Source organism: Hemicordylus capensis, chromosome 1 (genome assembly GCF_027244095.1).
Source record: "Hemicordylus capensis ecotype Gifberg chromosome 1, rHemCap1.1.pri, whole genome shotgun sequence".
In the NCBI taxonomy this organism is placed as follows: Eukaryota; Metazoa; Chordata; class Lepidosauria; order Squamata; family Cordylidae; genus Hemicordylus; species Hemicordylus capensis.
Window position 1 is genome coordinate 186,556,312 of NC_069657.1, and position 16,423 is coordinate 186,572,734.

A 16,423-nucleotide genomic window follows, 5' to 3' on the forward strand; every position below is an offset into this window, starting at 1 on the left:
TTGTTTAGCCCAGTCAGAGATTTGTATTTTTAATATTTTTGGTGCTGCCTGTTTTGTGTACGTTACAACTACCCCAGAAGTTCTTCTTTTTCCTTACTCCTCAAGTTGAACTTGTTTGAGGCTGACAAAAGTCTTTATTTCCACCCCTAGCTATTTTTGGATAGGTGGAATATAAATGAAACAAACATACTACTCACTGCTGATGCTTAAGCACCTTTCGAACTTTAATTCCTATTCTGCTTTCACCATCTTGGCCCAGATTCATGCCTGTCCTGTCCCAGACACTGTGTAATATGTATGATTCAACCTAGGTCTCTATCCCCAGATGCCCTTCTATTCCCCACCCAGTGTATCAAACCAACTTCTTAAGTCTAATGACTCTATGTGCACTATTTGGACTACCCAGGTCCAATCTCCTGCCTGAATTCTGCTATTGCCTTTTCACCATTTGCTTTTTCCTAGACTCTTCCAACTTCCAGACAAATTCTGAAAAAAATGGTGTCCATGCCCTAGTTCCTCAATAGCTTTATGAAGGTACATGGCTATGGCCCTAGGGCTGAAAATGTCAGGAGACTCCTTTTCCTGATCCACCATTTTGGGGACGGATATGATCTTGTGGCTCATGATTACTAAATAGGCTTTTCTTTTTCTCTTTCCACTTCAGAGGTCACACCAAATAAGTTATGTTATGTACTTGTGGGGAATCCACACCACCACATGTTCCTACTATTGGAATAAGAGGCTTTCTTTCTTGGGGTTATCTTAATCAGTCCAACCTGCTTCAGCAATTTTCCGAGCAAGACTGAACTTGAGTCCATTCTTATATACTGGCGATCCTGCTGCTTGGGAGAGCTCTCCTTGCTGTACAGGCTTCCCCAGAATTGTTTCCCCACTGCTGGTGCTCCAAGTGGCCTTGTAATTGCAGCATTCAAAGGCTGGCCTCTGTGGATAGGTATTTAGCAGCCACCCTGTCTCTATACCTCCATGTATTATGACTAGCTTACCCCTTAACCCAAGTCAGCACAACTTCAGCCCCCCAGCTGTTGTTGGACTACAACTCCCATAATCCCCAGCTACATTGGCCAATAGTCTAGGATAATGGGGTTTGTAATCCAACAACAGCTGGAGGGTTGAAGTTGTGCAGTCCTGCCTTAACCTGAACTAGTATCCGATCTAGATTTTCCATGGGGCACCTTCTGGCATTGCTACCTCCTTCAAAGCCAAGGGGACACTCCCACAAGTCTGACATAAAAGTTCTTCCACTTAATGTACATTATTTTACAAGACTAAAATTAAACTACCATTCTATACTCAAATATATTAGCATCCACATTTCTGTGATACCATCTATTCCTGAATAATTGTTATTATGCCTGCTACATCTTAGTCTCGTACTATCAATTTTTGAATTACTTTATCAAGCTTTCCCAATTCTTACCCGATTTCATGCAGTCTTTTGTGCTCTTGCCACCACACTTGGCTGTGCCGTTTCAGCAACATTTGTTCTTTGTTAACTTTTGAGGCATGTTCCATCTTTTTAATCTAGGTAGAAGGTTATTTTTTATTTTAAAAAATTAATATAAATACAAAATGTCTTCTGTAGTTCTATAAAATGGCTTCCTCAAAGAAACATCTGATGTTGAAAAGGCTTTGTTGCCCTTGGAGTCAAGCTCATGAATAGTCAGAACCACTGCCAAATTAAAAGGAAATTTGTTCTAGAAACAAAGAACATTTATATACTGCCCTGCTCTACCTCACACTGTACCAGCTGCTGCTCCCAACTTCCTACATCCAACCAGCTGCCATTCAAGTGCCACACAGAACTCAAAAGGATCAGTAATCCAACTCGCAATATATGTGTGTAGGAACAAAAAAAGAATAATTACCAATGAGCTCATCACTAATTTCTGTTTATGTTACATAAAGCCAAAATATGAAAATATTATTTCAAAAATTGCAGATATGCATATACAGTAATATGGATTATGCAGGATCTTGTTCCTATGGTTGTGGCAATCTGAGGATGCTGTTCGTGGCTCAGTTGCCTCTTGCACCCCACTAATCTCGCCTCAGATATAGAGGAGACAGGATTACTTACAACCATGTTACTCTTCACTCCTCCATGCTCCCCTCTCTCTTTAGGATCCTGGGACATGGTAGAGGGAATCCTCCCTGGTTCAAGCCTGGCTGGCTTTTAAATTAAAGGAGTCCTGGCCCTCCATGTGTCTTGTGGGACATCAAGGAGTTGGCATAGCAGCAACAGCATTCCCTTCATGGAGGAAACAGGGCTGGCTTCCCTTGCTGTACCTGTCTCTCTGCTTCCACTGATTCCCAACCCTGTCATCACAGTGACTGAGCCAAAGGTGAGCCAGGCCATAAGATGGGGCTTCTTCTTGGCAGGGACTTGCTGCCCCATCGTTTCTCCTCTATTGAGCAGCTGCAGGGGCATCAAGAATCTAGCAACTATCCCTGAATGATGGTTCACAATGTGCTACCTATGTGCTTTTGATTTGTTTGTCAACCACCTTGAGGGCCCTTCCTTATAATGAAAAAGGTAGGCTAATTTTTAAAAAGGAATATCCATCACTGTATACATATCGCAACCAGGTACTTAGAGCAAGTAAAAACAGTTATTCATCAAATACTTGTCCACACCAAAACTGAAAGGTGCAAATGGCTGCCAGCTGATAATGGATTAGGCTCCCCGCCCCCTGCCCTTCATCCATGGAATCATTTCATAAATCTGGACCTTATACTTAGAAAACAAGTGTGCCAATTTTCTGTCTTCATTCCTATCTTTTCAGACACGCAGGACAGGCCTCATAATGAGGAAAATGGAGGTGCTTGCCTCAGGCAGCAGTTTATGAAGGGCAAAGGGATGGTGAAACTGCCACCACACCTGCCCCTTGCCTGCCACTGCTGCAGAAATGAAATGAAAAGATTCCTGCTGATATCTTTGTCAGCTTCCTTCATCAGTCTCCTTATCGGCCACAGTCTGGAACAGGATATTCTCAATGATGGCACACAGCCTGTCACTCTCTCTAATGTCATGTTGGCATCAAGACTTGGTGTTTCATTTTTCCAGGTATATTGAAGGTATATTTTATTCCCCAATATTGTCTGTTTTTATGTTGCTGTTTTAACTGCTCCTTTGATATTTTATTGGGTGGCAGCGGGGTATAAATGCATATAATAAATTAAGAAAATTGTCTAACATGGTAGAATTTGTACAATGTTTCCATACCAGTTACAGATACCTTCAGAATGATCCAGGGCTGCTGAGAAAACTCTCTGTATGATTAAGGGGCTCCATGTGGCAAATCACACTAGACATCATGGCATGGCAAGGAGAATAAACCATGAAGAAATTTTTCCAAAAAGATAAGGCAAGCTGTAAACCAGGATTTTATTTACTATAAATTGGTGATTTGAATAATTATATCTTTTTAAGGTATGAGTGAAATACATCTTTTTCTTCAGACTATACCAGTAAAAGTAATTGCTGTCATTGCCACAACTCAATTGTACTCTCTTCTGAATGGGAGAAAACGGAAGCCACCTCTAATAACATGTGACCTTGTGATGGATAATCTTTAAGAACTAGTTTCCAGGGTTCTTTGTATTTAACTCTACAGAACACAACTGGATCAGCAAAAAAAGAGTTTGACAGTTAATTGACAAAATGTCCTTAAATGTTCTTTGAATATATAGTCTTAAAGTATAAATATTTGTAGCATTTGAAAACATTCATGGAATTGTTTTCAGACAAGGAAACAATATTTGTGTGCCATTGATGCATTTTGTCTGTGAGAATAGGACAATTCTACAGATGAACAACCAATTTTGAACCACTTGTCACTGTTCACTTCTTTACCATGTGCCCCTGTTAGGACTTAAAAGCCATTTTTGGAAGGGCGGTATAGAAATTGAATGAACAAACAAACAAACAAATAAACAAACAGCCCTCCTTACAAAGCACCAGGAACCTGTCTTCGTCACTGAACAACTTTACAGCGAATAGTTTTTACTGCTTCCTTGACTGGAAAAGACTTGTGGAAAATGAAATACTAAAAGACATAAGACTAGAATTTAGTTTTTAAGCTTGAATGAACTGAGCTGAATTCTGCTCTGGCAGCCTGTAAATAAATAATATCTGCCGACTGCTTTGATAAATTACACTCGCATCATTAGAAGAAGTGATACAATACAGGAAAGAGTCTTCCCAGCACTTCTTCATTGTAGCTTCCTTGCATCATGTAGCTTCTCCCTTGGCATCAACCTATGTTTTTGTTTTACATGGGACAATACCATGAGGCAGTAATGAAAATGCTATGGGAGCGGGGGCATCCAGCACTTTCGTAGACTGGTGAGCTGTAACAGTAGCTGCTCTGCAACAAGTAGGAGAGTTGCACTTGCACAAGGGCTCCTTGCCAGAGCACAATTCTATTCATGAAAAGAGCTTCCATCAATGGTGGCCATTCTCTAGAAGGTCTGCATGCCACTCTGTAAGGACTGCATATATCCTGATAATTAAACATGGCTTCCCACGTGCATTTAGTCACTAATTTTATAGTTCAACTAGTTCATTTTCTGCATAGACTCCCCTATGCACAGAGATATAAAATGTGATATCACCTATTTTCATACCACTGCACTTCCATGTTTTGTGCCAGCTTCTTTTCACTGGCACATGACATGGCAGCATGTTACTATGGTGAGATATGGTCACGCACTTGGCATGCAAGCTTCTCTGTGTGGTGGGAATGCCATGTCGAGATTAGAATAACTGCATGTTAGATTCTTATGCAAATCTACCCAAAGGCTGTATCTACCCAGGAGCTTCCTGCAGTGCTGATCTGGCACCTTAGGTATAGACCTGCAAGGGGTGGGGGAGGGAAAATCCTCTACGGGTTCTTTTATGTCCCTACTAAAAGTAGGTAATGTTTTGGTACAAGGCTTCTCAGTGCTGACACTGCTGATCTTTTCATGAAAACCATAATCTCTCTCTCTCTGGAGAGCAGAGTGAGAGAGGATCCATGAAGGCTTGCAATAGAACATCACAAACTACCATGAGCACTTTGCAAACTAGAGCAGAAATTTGGGCAGGACTTGTGGGGGCTGCAAAAGCACATCCAATCCTGGCAAGATAGTGACACATGCTAAAGCTTAATTATGTTAATTTTTACACTATTTGTCTCTCCCTTCCTCAAAGAGCTCAGGCTGGTGAACATGGTTCCCCCTCTTATCTTCACAACTCTTTGAGGTATGTTGGGCTAAGACAGAGTGACTGGCCCAGTTTCACATAATGAACAGGGTTTTTGATCCGGGATTTCCGACACCTGCACCATACTGGCTCATAGAATATACAGAAATTACAGAAATAACACACTTCAGTTCTGAAAGAAGCTACTGCTTTCTATTGTCTCTATTTATATCTTTTCAGACATACTTCCTTAGAGCTCTCAGTCAAGCTTTTGCATTGCTATCTCCTTTCTTTGTACTCCCAAGGTACAACAGCAAGCTTTGAATCCAGTGTGTTCCTTACTGCCCAGAAGGCAGACATAACAAAGAGGCAGTGTCATGTAGTGGTTAGAGTGTTAGACTAGGATTGGGGAAGCCAGAGTTAAAATCCTCATTCAGCCATGAAACTAACTGGGTGACTTTAGGCCAGTTACTTCTTGCTCAGCCTAACCTCACAGCATTATTGCAAGGATAAATGCGAGCCACTCTGGGCCCCTTGGAGGAAGAACAGGATATAAATAAATAAGAGCAGGATATAAATAAATAAGAGCAGGAGAATCAGTTCCATAATCGTATGGAATTTCTGTAAATGGAGGACTAAGTGAGTACAAACATGGGACATGGCCACACGACAGGCAGTTCCCAATGGATAGAAGCAGGCAAATATCTACTTTGCACTGCATTACCCACCACAAGCTTATCATCTCATCCCTGTGAATGAGAGCAAAGAGAAAAGAAAGAGGGGAAAAAAGGGAAATATGCCGGGAATATGCCAAGAAGCAATTCTTAATTGGGCTTTCCATAGTAGCACATATTTGGAAACAAATGCTGTTTCAATTGTGCTTCTACTTTGGGAGGGAAAAATACTATGAAAGAACAGCAATTCAGCAAACCAGCTCCTTTTCTATTCTTGCTTGTGTAGAACAAAAATAATTTGTCCTTTGTCCCTGCAAGCACAGAAGCAGTAAAACAAACCCAGCAAATTAAATCTCCAAGAGTATTGGCTTTAGCACGCTTATGAAAAACAAACAGTGTTGATGGGGTCAGTATCATGAAGCCAGTCTGCCCTCATATTTATATCAATTATTTTTTACTCTATTGCTTCTTGTCACTCAAACACTGCTTTCTGCTGTGGCAGCTAAAATGGCACCCTCCATCTGGAAAGTGGAGACTCTAGCCTACAAGCAGTTTCAGAAATCCTTGACATACTCTTTTAAAAGAGACTTAATTTCGCAAGCATGTTCCAAGGCTGCCCCCAAAAGTGCCTAAGGCACTTACAATGTTCCTTAAATTTGAAATCTTGAAATCTTCCTTCTTCCTACACCCCGCTCCCCCAACCCAGTACCACACATGCCCTTGAATACTATGCTGGGACCAGATCTATGGCTACGCTAGTGCTGGGGCAAACCTAGTACTGGTTGTCTGAGAGTACCTGTTTTAAGAGCACCCTCAGAGTTTGTTTGTTTGTTTATTATTTATCATATTTTAATACTGCCTGATATGTACATCTCTAGGCGGTGTACACGATTTAAAATATTAAAAAATCAACACTGATTAAAATATAAAAGACACAATAAAAACAATAGTATAAACCGTTATTATTAAAATTATTAAAATGAATTTTAATTCAAAGCTTGCAAGAACAGGAGAGTCTTGGGTGTCTTCCTGAAAACAAACAGAGAAGGAGATGCTCTTATTTCAGCAGGGAGCATATTCCAAAGCCCTGGGGCAGCCAATGAGAAATCCTGGTCCTGGGTTGCCACCAGACCAGCTCTCCAGAAGACTGTAACAGGTAGCAGAATTCATGACAAAGTAGGCGCTCACTTTAGTTTGGACCCAAGCCATTAAGGGCTTTATAGGTAATATCCAGCACTTTGTATTTCACCCGAAAACATTTTGGTAGCCAGTACAGTTCTTTCAAAACCGGTGTTATGTGGTCCCTTCGTGTTGTCCCACAGACCGATCTGGCTGCCGCATCCGGTACCAATTGTCGTTTTCGGACTACGTACAAAAGCAGTCCCATGTAGAGCACATTACAGTAATCAGGCCTGGAGGTCACTAGCATATGTACCGCTGTTTTAAGGTCATTTATCTCTAGAAATGGACATATCTGGCATATCAGCCAAAGCTGATAAAAAGCGCTTCTGGCCACTGCCTCAACCTGAGAAACCAGGGAGAGCTTGGGGTCCAGGACCACTACCAAGCTACATATCTGATCTCTCTAGGGGAGTACAACCCCATCCAGAACAGGCAGATCTATACCTTCTCTCAGGTCCCGACCCTGAACCCCTGTCAGTACCTCCATCTTATTTGGATTCAACTTCAGTATGTTATCCCTCATCCAGCCCATTACCACCACCAGGCAGGTATTTAGGGAAGATATGTCATTTCCTGATGAGGTCAACATGGAGAAATAGATCTCTGTGTCATCAGAAAATTGATAACACCTTGCACCAAACCTCCTGATGATCTCTTCCAGCAGTTTCATGTAGATGTTAAAGAGCATTGGAGACAGTATGGAGCCTTGTGGAACTCCACACTTCAGTTCTCATGTTGCAGAATAACAGTCTCCAAGAGCCACCATCTGGACTCTACAAGAGAGGTAGGAATGGAACCACTGTAAAACAGTGCCACCCAATCCCACCTCCCTTAGGTGGTCCAGAAGAATACCATGGACAATGGTATCAAAAGCTGCAGAGAGGTCCAGAAGGATCAGCGGAGCCACACTCCCTCTGTTGATAGCCAGTTGGAAATCATCCATCAGACTAACCAAGGCAGTCTCAACCCCATAGCCCACATGAAAGCCAGTTTGAATTGGTCTAGACTAGATAATCTGCATCATCCAAAACTGTCCGGAGCTGAGAGACCACCACCCGCTTAGTTACATTGCCCAACCATGCAAGGTTGGAAACAGGTCTATAATTAGCTAACTCCAAGGAATCCAGTGTAGCTTTCTTCAAAAGTGTCTAATGATAACCTCCTTAAGACAAGGCGGCATCCTGCCCTCCCTCAGATAAGCATTTATAATATTTACCAGACCCTCTCTGATAATATGATCACCAGATGAGATAAGCCAAGTTGGGCAAGGGTCAAGAGAACAGGTTGTAGGATGCACAGTCCGAAGCAGTTTGTCCACAAACTGAAAATGATCCAATCTAACCCCATAGGAGGAGTTGCTGGACACCTTCACAGTAGACTCTGCAGTAACTGTGGAATCCAGCTTGGCCCGAATCTGAGAGATTTTATCTGCAAAAAAGTTGTTAAAAACATCACAGCAAATGAATGATGGTTCCAAGTTTAAATTCAAAGGGGAGGGAGTACTAGCCCCCTCACAACCCCAGACAACTCAGCTGGATGTGAATTTGCGGAAGCAATGCAAGCAGAAAAGAACTGCTTCTTTGCTGCCTGCACTGCCAGAGCATAAGTCTTCAAATGTGCTCTGTGTTGTGCCTGATCAGACTCACGCCAAGTCTTCCTCCACTTGCGCTCTAGTTGTCTACCTCGCTGCTTCAGCTCCCGTAGTTCATCCGAATACTGCAGTGGTGTCTTTAAAGCAAGTCAGAGAGGACACTTAGGAGCAATTGTGTCTACTGCTCTAGTGAGTTCATTATTTCATGTTTTTACCAGAGTGTCAACAGGATCTCTAGCACAGCCAACCCTAAACCCTTCCAAGGCTTCTTGGAATCCTATTGGATCCAATAACCGCCTCGGGAGGACTTATCTAATCGGTTCTTGACCCCTGCAGAGGTGGGTCGAGGCTGTAAATTCTACCTTAACTAGATGGTGGTCCGCCATGACTATGGGGAGATGACAGGAGTCCCCACCCACGGAACACCACCCTGATCAGAGCAAAAGACCAAATCGTCTTGCACTGTGAGGTGCCTTAAATCATATGTATATCCTTTCACTTCAACACCAGAGCATGGGATCAAGCTTTTTCAAGCTATTCATTTTAAACTAGGCAGGAAAGAAAAGTTAAACACATAAATTGCTTTTCACTTACACCGAAGACTTTATTCAGTTGCTGCCCTAAAATGGCTTGGAAGAACCATATAGTCAAATACTTGCTTGTATTTATGTAAAAATATTAGAGTAAATCCAATGAATTTAGTATTTTTGTTCAAAGCAATTTATCAAAAACTCCCAGTGCTAGGTCTACTACTAGGTCTAATGCCAGGCTGGTCTCTGGGTCATCTAGGAGAGACCATATTACTCCTGTATTGAAGGAGTTACACTGGCTGCCGATACGTTTCCGGGCAAAATACAAGGTGTTAGTTATAACCTATAAAGCCTATAAAGCCCTAAACAGCTTGGGCCCTGGGTATTTAAGAGAACGTCTTCTTCGTCATGAACCCCACCACCCATTGAGATCATCAGGAGAGGTCCATCTGCTTTTGCCACCAGCTCGTCTGGTGGCTACTCAGGGACGGGCCTTCTCCGTTGCTGCCTCAAGGCTTTGGAATGTGCTCCCTAGGGAAATAAGAGCCTCCCCATCTTTAACAATTTTTAAAAAGTCTTTAAAGACACATCTGTTCACACAGGCTTTTAACTGATACTGTTTTGATTGTTTTTAATGTTGTTTTAAAATTTTAAATTTCTTGCTTTTGTTTTTAACTAATGTTTTAATGTTGTTTTTGTTTTGTTGTAAACCACCCAGGGACATACATTTTGGGCGGTATAAAAATATGTTAAATAAATAAATAAATAAATAAATAAATAAATAAATAACTATTTACAACAATGACTGAGAACCAACTTTAGAATTATGCATATTGGTACAGCTTAACACAGGACAGGGAACATAATGCCTGTGGGGCATATCTGGCCTGCCAAGGCTTTTCTCCTTTACCCACTCATTCACACAATTGGGCTGCTGCTGTAATTCACCAGTAAGTGAGATGTTCATCAGCTTTGCATTGCCTATTCCTATTAATTTGCAATTTGCCTGCTCTCCCAAATTTGTTTCTAGGTGAGCAACTAGGTGAGCAACTAGCAATTGTTTCTAGGTAAGCAACTAGACAGCCATAGCAACAGAGCTTCACTTCTAGTCCACATAGCATGGTGTTTAGCATCTCTTTCTCTTCTGGTATTAAGAGAAAGAATGTTTTTAATGTTAGAAGAGATCAACGCCTGTTGTCTCCATGCTGCAGATTTATGTTTTGTTCTCGTTGACATGGCTGGCACATATGTGTTCCCTCCTTTTCTTTCAAAGGCTTGTATCCCACCTTTCTTGCAAAAACAGTCATGTTGGTTTATATCCCCAGAGTCATAAAAATACAATAACACAATTATACAAACAACAAAAACAAACAGCTCTTTGTAGCTCTTTGCTGTGCTGGACTAGGACTGGGGAGATCCAATTTCAAATCCCCATTCAGCCATGAAACTCACTGGGTGACTCTGGGACAGTCACTTATCTCTCATCCTGACGTACCTCACAGGGTTGTTGTGAGCATAAACAAAACCATGTACACTGCTCTGGGCTCCTTGGAAAAAGAGTGGAATATAAATAAATCATGGACATCTTCCTCAATATTTAAACACACACACACATCCCATATTTGCAGTAAGACTATCCTTCCCCCTTTTAATTATCTGGCAACATCCATAAACTGCATATCTACAACTGTCCATGCCCGTCTCTAAGGCAAGAGCTCAAAGAAGGAGATGCTGGACCAGCAAAAGATGGGTACAAATGAAGGGATTACTTCATATTTCCTTTAGCAAATTTCCTTATGGATAGGAGGATCTCTTTGTATGTATGTCAGCCATGAAATCTTATAGTACCTTTTCCATCATCATCTAAAGTTGTACTTTACACTTGCCATAAATCTTAAACACTTACCTTTAATAGTATGTTAGCAGACTGTAATTTCTTAGCCTCAGTAATTGCATGTAGCTGTTCATAGTCAACAGGTTTATACTTTGGACTCTTCAGACCATTTTTCACACGAACAACCAGATTGTCTATTTTGTAAAACAAACTGTTCAAATGGCTAAATAAAGCTTGGCATTCCATTATTTCCAATCACCATGCATTTTAGAGCATAAATGAAGCAAAATAACTTTCTCTGGTCAACTTCCAGACTAGCACTATGCAGGTGCAGCAGTGCTGAGTTCCATACTACCACTGTGACCCTCAGAGAATATTTTTGTGATGCACAGTGGGCTTCAGATGGATGGGGAAATTGACCAAAATTGCTTCTTCACCCACTCCCGTGACAGTGCAGTGGAAGTATGGAACTTAGCACTGTTGCATCTGTGCAGTGCAAGTCTGCATGTCAGCCTAATTTTAAAATTCATTCCATACAGAAATCGAAGAAATCGAATGAATAGAAACTGAAGAAATCAAATGAATACAATTTTAACAGAATTTTAAAACTTAACATATCTTAGAGAGCAGCTTCTTCTGCACAATTCCCACCGCACATTAAGGTCATCTGAGGAGGTCCATCTTCAGTTACCACCAACATGTCTGGTGGCAACTCAGAGGCGGGCCTTCTCTGTAGCTGCTCCTGGGCTATGAAATGCCCTCCCGGCAGAAATCAGCAATCTGAGCTTGTTACTGGTCTTCAGGAGAGCCCTTAAGACCTATCTGTTTGGCCTGGCCTTCCAGGGTTTTTAAACTATTTTTAAACTGTAAAAGTTTGGCCGGGATTCCCAGGGTTTTAAAAACTCTTTTAATCGTGTTAATAATGGTTTTATGTTATTGGGTTTTTTAAAAATAGTTTTTTATTTTAACAGTTAATTGATTTTAGTTTTGTTTTAATGTAAACCACCCTGAGCCATTTTTGGAAAGGCAGTATAGAAATAAAAATAAAACAAACAAACATATAACTGCTAGGCCTCAAATTTCCATTCTTCTGGGACATATAAATGTTTTATGTACATTGCTGTTCTGCCTTTGACAGTAAATATGGATAATAGGCCTCTTTACTTAGACAATCAGGTTCTGCATTATTATGCTGCACCCTGCTCAGGACATACATGGTCAGTACAGGCACTCCCTGAGTTACAAATATACAACTTACTAAAATCCATACCTACAAACAAAGCTCCATGACATATTATATTAAGGAAGTCTCCAACTTACAAACATCAACCCACACATACAAACAAGTCATCGCTCTTGGAAACTATATGCATTCCAAGTTATGAACACCTGAAGTACAAACTTTTGGAACCAATTCATAAGTTGGGGACTTCCTGCATGGACATCTGCTTTTAACTGGAGGGAAACTCAACCCATTTGCCTTAGACAACAGTTAGTAATGCTACTGGTTATATACTGTGATTCCTAGGCAATGGTTCAAAACTAGCAAATATCATCATTAGGACGAATCAATGGATATACAGGTGAAACTCGGAAAATTAGAATATCATGCAAAAGTCCATTAATTTCAGTAATGCAAATTAAAAGGTGAAACTGATATATGAGACAGACGCATTACATGCAAAGCGAGATAAGTCAAGCCTTAATTTGTTATAATTGTGATGATCATGGCGTACAGCTCATGAAAACCCCAAATCCACAATCCCAGAAAATTAGAATATTACATGGAACCAAGAAGACAAGGATTGTAGAATAGAACAATATCGGACCTCTGAAAAGTAGAAGCATGCATATGTATTCAGTACTTGGTTTGGGCCCCTTTTGCAGCAATTACTGCCTCAATGCGGCGTGGCATGGATGCTATCAGCCTGTGGCACTGATGAGGTGTTATGGAAGACCAGGATGCTTCATTAGCGGCCTTCAGCTCTTCTGCATTGTTTGGTCTCATGTCTCTCATCCTTCTCTTGGCAATGCCCCATAGATTCTCTATGGGGTCAGGTCAGGCGAGTTTGCTGGCCAATCAAGCACAGTACACTGTATACTTTTCAGAGGTCCGATATTGTTCTATTCTACAATCCTTGTCTTCTTGGTTCCATGTAATATTCTAATTTTCTGGGATTGTGGATTTGGGGTTTTCATGAGCTGTACGCCATGATCATCACAATTATAACAAATTAAGGCTTGACTTATCTCGCTTTGCATGTAATGCGTCTGTCTCATATATCAGTTTCACCTTTTAATTTGCATTACTGAAATTAATGGACTTTTGCACGATATTCTAATTTTCCGAGTTTCACCTGTAAAGTCTTAAGCAAGCTTTTGAGTTATCAAGAACTCTTTATCAGGATGGACATTAAGCAAAGCAAAAATAGATGGAGGGGAGCCAGGTATGTTGTGGAAGCCCTGAAGTTTGCAGTGTAGCAGTCTTATAGTGGAAGTTAGGAAGAGTTACTCCTAATTAGAATAGCTTCACAAGCTTTTAGGTAGTGTCTGTAATAAAATAATAATAAATTGTAAACTGCCTTGAATATATTAGAAGAAAGGCAATATATACATTTAGTCAAACAAACAAAATATATTTGAACTTGGCTTTGATAATCTTTGTTGCTGCTTTATTTTTACACAGGAAAACCAACATAAAAATTAAACCAGCACACATGGGGCCCTATTTCCACTATCTCAAAAGCTTTCTAAGTCTCTTTTCTTCTCTCTCACCAACTGCCTCTTCTCCACCACACCATTCACGTTATGCAGAAGTGGGATAAAGTCCATAATAAAAGCCAAATTTCCAAGCTTGTTAACTATAGGATATGACACCAAACTGTTGGTTCATAAGAATGTTATCACAGCAGGGCTCTCATCCCGCAGGGTGCCTATGTCTACCACAAAGAGAATGTTCACTGTCAATATAGGAATCAACTTTCTATCCATAGAAGTAAAATGAAATGAAATGCTTAATGAAATGCAGTCAGTTGAGGTTTGAAAGATGCCATGGAAAGACAGCAGAGAATTATGGGATCACTCCGCCCTCAAAATATGAACCCTATTACTGTATATTATCTCTATGTAATTTATGCAGTTTTCTGGCTAATTCTGCATGAAGGCAAGACATGAAACAATCAAATGGGAACATTTACATGTATTTTTAAAGCATACCTATATCACTACTCCTGTTAGTTGTAACAAATGCCCGAAGATCCCTTCCACTCATCTTACACCTGTGGGACAATAAATATATTATTTGTAAAACGAATAATACTTGTTCAAAAAAGAGAACCACCTTTGAATGTCTTAACTTTGTTCTTTGTTTAGGGGTTTCTTTCTACAGCAAAGCCCCTCCCTCTGCAACTGAACATATCTGCCAAGTGTCCCAATTTACCTGGGACAGCCACAAATTCCCATATTTCCCCAGCTCACGGCCATGCATCGCAGAATCACGATTTTTCAATGGTCTGGACTGCCTCTCTGCCGCTGCAGCAGGCTTCAGGATGCAGGTGGCCATGGATCTTGCCAGAAATCTCACAAGAGGGGACTTTGGACTATTGTAACAGTTTCAACAAGATCCACGCCTGAGAGGCCAGAGAAGGAAAGCGGCATTGGCAGCCCGTTGAGCCTCAAAGTTCCAATGGCAGGGAAGTCGATGGCTAGATTATAAACATCTGACTATTATTATTATTATTATTATTATTATTATTAACGTTTATATCCCACTCTTCCTCCAAGGAGCCCAGAGCGGTGTACTACATACTTAAGTTTCTCCTCACGACAACCCTGTGAAGTAGGTTAGGCTGAGAGAGACGTGACTGGCCCAGAGTCACTCAGCATGTATCATGGCTGAATGGGGATTTGAACTCGGGTCTCCCCGGTCCTAGTCCAGCACTCAAACCACTACGCTGAGGAGCTGTGTTACAGAGCACACAAATTTGTGGTGAGAAGGATATGATTTTGAGAGCACTGACTGACTGCTCTGCTGAACATTTCTTCAGTTTATATAATCCCCACTGATTTCTGATTTCTTTTGAGAGAGCACAGCCTTTGTTTTTCAGAGCAATTTCTCAAGTTGATATTTTCTATATAATTCCTACAAAATAGGGTCTGGTTTAATAGCGCAGACTTTACTTTCCAGAGCTATTTCTCCAATTTATTTTATACAGAATAGGGTCAAATTTCATATGAGAGAGCACTGACTTTCCCCATATCCCTGCAAAGGGGAGGTATTTTATTAGAGAACTTTATCCTCATTTCTTGGAAAACCACTCTTTATATTTAAGACCCTCCAAAGACCAGAATTCCTAAGGAAAAATAAAAACAAAAACAGCGTGAAACCACATTCATCATATTCTTCAGATGGCAGGAAATGGAAGAGCTATGTTTCTGTTCAACGTGTGCCTATGACTTCTTGGTATTGCATAGTGGGATTCATGATGTAAAACTGCATATAGCAACTGTGAGGCACAGGGCAAAAGAAAGTCAAAAAAGCTTAAAGTCCTCCCAAGCACTGATGAGCACTTAGTCCAATCCACACAACCCAGGGACAGAAAAGGCAATGGAGGCAGAATGCTTTTCCCTGAGTACAGATGGCAGTTCTGACAAGGATGACAAGTTCTTTCCAGGACTTGTCACCTTTGAGGATTCAGAAAGCTTAGTTAGGACTCACTTTCTGGATATGCCCACAGTAAACCATGCAGATGCTGAAAATATTGCAGCAGCCATTGAAAAATGTCTTTCTGATTCAGGACTCAGCCTAAAGAACTGTGCTGCTTTTTCCTCAGACAGTACTTCTGTAATGATTGGGAAGCACAATGGAGTCCTGAGGCTTATACAGAAGAAACAAACTGATGGAAAGACTTATGGTGTTGGCTGTCCATGCCTTTTAGCACATCTAGCAGCAAAACATGGGGCTAAGCCTCTTTCATTTGACCCACATGAATTTCTCATCGATATCTATCATCATTTTGAAAAAAGTGCCAAAAGAAAATAACTTCTTTTCTTTTTACAGAAAGAAAAAGAAAAAGAGGAAGAGCGGGATATATATTTTTACTGTCCGAGTTGGTTTTTAACTCTGGAAAAAGGGGGGCGATGTTAATCAACTATCAGTTTTCTCACCACGTGTGGGGTCACACGTGGAAGATTTTTGTACTTGTCCACAGGCTACATCCTGCCATGATTAAACTATCTGTAGACTTTTTAGGATATTTCATTAAACCAGCAGTCATACTTGAGCACAAATATGATATATTGTCTCCTGATACCACTGCAATAGACTTTCAGAGGTCTGACTGAGACTTGTTGATAGGTTTTGCTGCACTGCAGTTGATCAAAAAGCAGGATCTTGATGGATCACCTAAA

General features: G+C 40.8%; 1 protein-coding gene across 8 annotated transcripts in view; it reads right to left on the reverse strand.

Moving 5' to 3' along the window:
* CCDC148 (coiled-coil domain containing 148) overlaps positions 1-16,423 on the reverse strand; it is a 210,139-nt gene that overhangs the window by 141,685 nt on the left and 52,031 nt on the right. For 4 of the 8 annotated variants that reach the window (XM_053260049.1, XM_053260039.1, XM_053260067.1 and 1 more), the window contains exons 2-4: positions 14,231-14,292; positions 11,087-11,208; positions 1,439-1,542 (exon numbers count right to left, since the gene is read on the reverse strand). In XM_053260049.1, the coding sequence (XP_053116024.1) occupies positions 1,439-1,542; positions 11,087-11,208; positions 14,231-14,292 (288 nt within the window). Of the gene's footprint in view, positions 1-1,438; positions 1,543-11,086; positions 11,209-12,843; positions 12,949-14,230; positions 14,293-14,453; positions 14,513-16,423 lie in introns of those variants that run through there. The other 4 variants (XM_053260092.1, XM_053260098.1, XM_053260056.1 and 1 more) reach the window with 3 other exon arrangements.